The sequence below is a fragment of the Chinchilla lanigera genome, unplaced genomic scaffold (assembly GCF_000276665.1).
Source record: "Chinchilla lanigera isolate Chin_1 unplaced genomic scaffold, ChiLan1.0 scaffold00080, whole genome shotgun sequence".
NCBI classification, from domain to species: Eukaryota; Metazoa; Chordata; class Mammalia; order Rodentia; family Chinchillidae; genus Chinchilla; species Chinchilla lanigera.
In genome coordinates, this window is record NW_004955481.1 from 7,149,527 (window position 1) to 7,155,886 (window position 6,360).

The 6,360-nt window shown below is 38.1% G+C and overlaps 1 protein-coding gene across 5 annotated transcripts in view; it reads left to right on the forward strand.

Annotated features, from left to right (window-relative positions):
• The first annotated feature begins 309 nt into the window (after positions 1–309).
• Positions 310–6,360, forward strand: part of Rhot1 (ras homolog family member T1) — a 49,461-nt gene continuing 43,410 nt past the window's right edge. For all 5 annotated transcript variants that reach the window (XM_013503493.1, XM_013503495.1, XM_005402812.2 and 2 more), the window contains exons 1-5: positions 310–368; positions 3,239–3,320; positions 5,451–5,494; positions 5,795–5,848; positions 6,125–6,177. In XM_013503493.1, coding sequence (XP_013358947.1) covers positions 336–368; positions 3,239–3,320; positions 5,451–5,494; positions 5,795–5,848; positions 6,125–6,177 — 266 coding nt within the window. In that variant the 5' untranslated portion in view covers positions 310–335. The remainder of the gene's footprint in view (positions 369–3,238; positions 3,321–5,450; positions 5,495–5,794; positions 5,849–6,124; positions 6,178–6,360) is intronic.

Sequence of the window (6,360 nt, forward strand, 5' to 3'; positions counted from 1 at the left end):
TTTGTAAAAGTGAAAACTGAACAATCCTGATGTTCACTGTTACAAGATAACATTTAAAAATTATAGCTGGGCATTGAGCCTTACACTTATAATCCCAGCACTCAGGAGGCTGAGGCAGGAGAAATGCTGCCAATGAAATGGCTTATTATTGCTATTTAAAAAATGTTATGTATACTTTAACATATTGTACTAAATTTGGATGCCTTTGGTTTTAGCTAACAAGTGAGAGACTTCCCTTACGGTTGCTAGGTTTGAGCTTATGTAGAACCTAAACACATTACTAAAGTAATGGTTTTTTTCTTTTCACAGCTAGAGTTGGGAAGACATCGCTGATTATGTCTCTGGTCAGTGAAGAATTTCCAGAAGAGGTGAACATTTTTATTTCTTTTCCATATTTATATTTTAAAAAATATATCAAAATTAAATTAAAAATGAAGTAAATACCTCTTTTCCCCATGTGTTTCTGTTTTCTTTTTTTTTATTTTTTATTTTAAAGAATAAAAGAAGGATAACATAATAATAGGGGAGACTTAGCAAATTACAGACAAAATGGTAGGAAATTATCAATGGTTATCGTTTTACATATTATTATCTACAAAATAGTTTCTCAGGAAAACAAATAGACAAATAATAGTGAGTTAGAGACAAAAGAGGTAGGAGATTATCAAGAGTTGTTGTGCTATACTTTGGTATCTTCAAAGTGCCTTCTAAAGAAAATAAATAGAGCTATAGATGAGTGACCTATTGAAAAATCATTAACTATTCTCAGTGGTTGTTGTAGGAATGTGTTTCTGTTTTAACAGTAACAACTTTTTAGAAGGCTCATATTAATTTATAGAGAATATCTTAAGTAAGAACCAAGATCTAAGGTCACCTGAGTCCTTTGTATTTACCTCTTTGGTGGTATCTAGGAAATTGCTCTTCTGTGTGCCTTAGTTATCTCATCTGTAAAATGGGAGCTGAAAAGAATGTAGAGATCATCTAAAGTATGTGAGCCTTCAAAGCAGAAAGATTTACTCAAACGCCCAAAACATGAGCGATGATGCTTGCCCCGTGGGCTGGCATTTGGGTGAAAGGTCTGGGTCCCCGTCTGCCTTTTGCCTGACACTGCCTAGTCTTTGAGGTATTTTTGTCAAAACCAACAGAATTCTAACACACTTCTTTTTTTTTTTTTTTGGTTTTTTTTTTCTGGTACTGGGAATCAAACTCATGACCTTGCGCTTACCAGGCAGGTGCTATGCCGCTGAGCTAAATCCCCAGCCCCCTCTAACACACATATTTGAAAACCTTTAATTGCCTCCTTTCACAGATGAAGAATTTATTGTCTCTCAAAGAATTGTTGTGGGTCTGAGATAGGATGAGCTTAATATTAGTGAAGTGCCACCAAAACCAGTTTGTTTTATTGTGCTAGCAGTACATTTACTTATGATTTGAAAGTTCCAGGCCAGGCATAGTGGTGCGTGCCTATAATTTCAGCACTTGGGAGGCTGAGGCAGGACGATCACCATGAGTTCCAGGCCAGCCTGAGCTACATGGTGAGTTCAAGGCCAACCTGAACTACATAGTGAGACCCTGGCTCAGAAAACAAAACAAAAAAAAAAAAAAAGAAAAGAAAAGAACAAGAAAGTAAGATCTAGTGTGAGGGGGTGCTGGCTGAGTCTGAGTCTTAAAGTTAGGATGTTATGGGGACTAGGATTAGCACAATGGATGAAATTGATAGTATTTTTTTTTTCTTACGTAGTACTTTGGTGTCATGGTTTGTCCTTTTCCTTTTTTTTTTTTTTTTTTTTTTTTTTTTTTTTTTTTTTTTCTACACAATGTACAATTCCTTTTAAGTGGATCAAGAAATACAGGCAGGCCATGAAATTGTGGCAGTCCTCCTACCTCAGCCTCCTGAGTGCTGGGATTACAAGCATGCATCCTCATGTCTGCTTGCATGTACCTTTTCTTTACTGTTGTTTAGGTAGGAATATCTGAATAATTTCATCATTTATACAGAAATTTGATGTCATGTGGTAGTGTTTTGTTTTGCTTTTGGGGTTTTTTTTTTGTTTTTTCTTGTTTTTTTCTTTTGGGTTTTTGATTTTGTTTTGGTGCTGGAAATTCGGTGCAGGGTCTTGCACACAGGAAACACGTGCTTTGCCCTGAGCTGCACCTGCTGTGGTAGTGTTTTCAGTGTTCACAGCTACCATACAGTCATCCTTCATTGTGTCTCTGGCCTTTCCCCCTTAAATAAGGCAGTTAAACGAGTAGTTACTTAAGTTGCAAAATGAAGTACCGTTTCATAAATGGTTGGAATCATTAACATTAATTCATAATCGCTTGGGCTATTACACCTAAGTTTCTTGCAGTATTTTAACTTAATTTAACATTGTTTTAGTATAGATCCTTTAGTGTCGATAACCGTTTTATTTTGTTTTGTTTTGGGTTTTTTGAGACAGGGTCTCACTGTGTAGCCCAGGCTTACCCTGAACTCAGAGGTCCTCCAGCCTCAGCCTCCTTGAGTATTGGGATTATAGGCATGTGCCTCACCTGGCAAGGGGCTTTTAATTAAAAAATCATGTCTTCCTGAAAAATAGTTACTAAACATAAGGTTTGTGTAGCCAAGCAGCTATCTTGTAGAAGAAATTAATTCTGATAATTTATTGGTTTATTTGAAAAATTTTTTGTTTTGTTTGTGAGCCTTTGAGGTGCTGGGATCTAGCTGCTCCAGGGGCTGTACATGTGGGGCAAGTGCTCTACAAATAGGCTGCACCCAGCCCTGGAGGATTGTTTTGGGTTAACATAGCCCCTCATTTCTAGAGTATCTTAAGCTTTCAAGAAGGCAGAATAAAAACATGTTTTAAAAATCTAATATTTGAAGCACCAAATAAAAATAAGAATTGTTTTAGTCTATGATAGACTTGAAGTATCTTTAATGTGTCCTCTGCCTATAGAGATAGAAAGGCACATGTTTTTTTAAAGAGAGAAAAATATTTTTGCTTTTATTATTGGTTGTTTAAAAAAGGTCTTATTGTGTAGCTTTAATATGTATTTGTTTTTGTGGGAAAGCACAAAAATAAGCATTTAAAAGTGTAGCCAGTGTGATGAAAACAGAATCACACACACAAAAAAATACAGCAAGTACTGTAAGGACAGTTATGGGTGAAAGGGGCTGATGTAGATAAATTTACATGACCTGTTAACAAGTTTGATTGATGATATTCAAACACTTTTCTTTTTCTGTTTGTGAGCAAAGGTTCCCCCTCGGGCAGAAGAAATCACCATTCCAGCTGATGTCACCCCTGAGAGAGTCCCAACACACATTGTGGATTACTCAGGTAATGGGTGAGGTCTGTAGGAGAAGCCCTAGGTTAATTTAAGTCATGAAAACAGATTTTCTGTTTTTTATTGTGTTTTGTTTTGAGACAGGGTATTGCTATGTGTTCTGGGCTGGTCTTGAACTCACTATGTAGCACAGGCTGGTCTTGAACTCAGGGCATTCCTGTCTCAGCCTCCCAAGCACTAGAATTACAGGAGTGTGCTGCCAGCACCTGGGTTTTCTTCGTTTGTTTGTTTTTTGTCTTCTTGAGACAGGGTCTCGCTATGCAGTTCAGGCTGGCCTTGAGCTCACTTTGTAGCCCAAGCTGGTCTCGGACTCGCAACGATCCTCCTGCCTCAGCCTCCCAAGTGCTGGGATTGTAGGCCTGCACCACCATGCCTGGCTAGCATCTGGATTTTGAAAACAGATTCTTACTAAACTTTTGAAAATGTTCAGAGAGTGTACGCCATTCCCATCACCACAGCCAGAAAGTCAGATGGACAAAGAATTGGCTAGTGGTGAATGCTTTTTGAAGGCAAATAGAAAATGGGAGCAATAAAGGCTAAACAAGCAGAAGCTCTCAGCAAAAGACAAGAGGAAGAAAATGAAGCATTTATTCCACCGAAACAAAAGCCAGTTGCAAAACCTAAGGAAGCTTCCGCTGCAATTAAAAATTGACATGGCCACCGTTAAGGAGAAGTCAGGAGAGCAGAGAAGAAACTTGGGCTCTCACAGCTGAGGAGGTTAAGTTTCAGCTGGAAGCAGGTACAAAGAGAAAGAAGAAAAAGTAACGTGAGGGAACAAAACTTGAACTACTTGTGAATCTGTCTCCTTTTGGGAAGGATTTTGTGAGGGATTTTGAGAGACCAGGGCATTAGTTGCCCTATAGTACTCTGATCACCTTTTTTTTGAGTTTTATTTGTTCATGAAACAGTACTTTTTATAAATATAAATTGTTCTGTTTTTCATGTGTTGTTCTGAGAAATTTTGTGCTACAAAGTAGTATACATGTCATGTATATTATATAACCACTTCCAGGAAGGTTTTACTGACATAGGATTTTAAGAGTAACTTTTTCCCTTTGAATTTTTATATAGATGTGAATATAATTACGCATTAAATTCAAAGAATGTCTGAAGCCGTTGGTTAGTCTTTTTCTCTTTCTTTCTTTTTTTTTGGTCTTTTTGAGACAGGGTCTCGCTATGCAGTTCAGGCTGGCCTTGAGCTCACTTTGTAGCCAGGCTGGTCTCGAACTTGCAGCAATCCTCCTGCCTCAGCCTCCCAAGTGCTAGGATTGCAGGCGTGCTCCACCACGCCCGGCTCTGAAGTTTTAATTTTCTGTGTTTTCGAGGGTCAATAAAATTTTCAGTTTTTTAAGAATAACTACTGGAGAATTAACTATTATGTATGTGGTTTACCTTGTATGTCTGTTGGACAGTACTGTTCTAGAAGCTGAGGAAGACCAAATCTCTTCTGCCTCAATAAGTCTTATAGGGGCTGGGGATTTAGCTCAGCGGCACAGTGCCTGCCTGGCAAGCGTAAGGTCGTGAGTTTGATTTCTGATACTGGGAAAAAACCCAAAACAAACAAACAAACAAAAATAAGTCTTATAACTAGCCTTAGATGTAAAGCCTTAATCTGTTAATTACTGAAGATGTGGGAAGGTATTGAAGGTATGACCAGTTTACATGTGGGAAGTAATAGGCCGACTGGGGGGAAGGCAACAAGTAAGCCAAGGTGATCTCAGTATCTCAGCATCTCATTTGGCCTTTGACTTTGTGTGTAGGGACTCTGTCTGAACTGCTGACTCTGAAGCACTCAGTCTTCCAGCTGGGGTTGCTGGTCTTTCTTGCCTGACCTTCCTCAACTCTGGACCAGATGCGGGCCTAGATTTATCACACACTGGCCCTGCCCTCCTGTGTCTGAGCTATCCTCTTGTAGTCTGGTCTTGCATGGCTAGCCAGTTTCCTTGGCATAGTTCACCTGGCTCTTCCCTGGCTTGCCCGTCTTTCCACCTAGCCTGATGCTAACCTCCAGGTCATTTTGAGGGATGTTAGGTGGGCGTGGTGTCGATACTTAACTTGACTGTGAAAGCACTTACTTATGACAGTGCTTAAAATACGAACTGCTGAATTTTTGTCATTTGTAGAAGCCGAACAGAGTGATGAGCAACTTCATCAAGAAATATCACAGGTGAGTTAAAAAAAATAGTTGCGGAGAGGTTTGTTTTGGTGGAAAAATAGTGATGATTTTTCTGTTTTTCTTTTCATTTTCTCACCAAGAATTTTAATTCTTTATTGTAACTGCTGATTTTGTGTGTGTATTTTTGCTGTAAGTTGTAATGTCTTAGGAATATTTTTCTGTTACAAAGCAAGCTTTTTTTTTCTCCAGATTTATTTTTCCTTTGGCCTTAATATATTAGCTAGTTGGTAAATAAATATTACTGTTTATAATTTGTTTTAAATGGCACTAATTTGTTAATTTTTCTTTTAGGCTAATGTCATCTGCATAGTTTATGCTGTTAATAATAAACATTCTATTGATAAGGTATGAATGCATGACTATATCTAGTTAGTTTATTTCATAGTTAAGTGTTTTTTGTTGTTTTGTTTTGTTTTGTTTTCGGTATTGGGGATCGAACTCACGACCTTGCGCTTGCCAGGCAGGCGCTTACGCCACTGAGCTACGTCTCCCAGCCCTCATAGTTAAGTTTTAATGGGGCACTTTCAAAATTGATTTTCAGTTTTGAATTTTAAAGATCTAAGGGATAGTGTTTTTCAAAGAAGATCTACATCATGGCTTAACTCATTAATTTCATCGTAGGTAACAAGTCGATGGATTCCTCTTATAAATGAAAGAACAGACAAAGACAGCAGGTATTTTTTTCTATTTCCAACTTTGTATTAAAACATTTCAGATTTACAGACAAGGTGCAAGAAGTAGCAATGAACATCTGTAAAGTCCTTTCTTAGATCCACCAGTTGTTAACCCTGGGCCACATTTGCTCTGTCTGTAGGTTTGTCTCTATCCACTCACCTACACACACACACACACACACA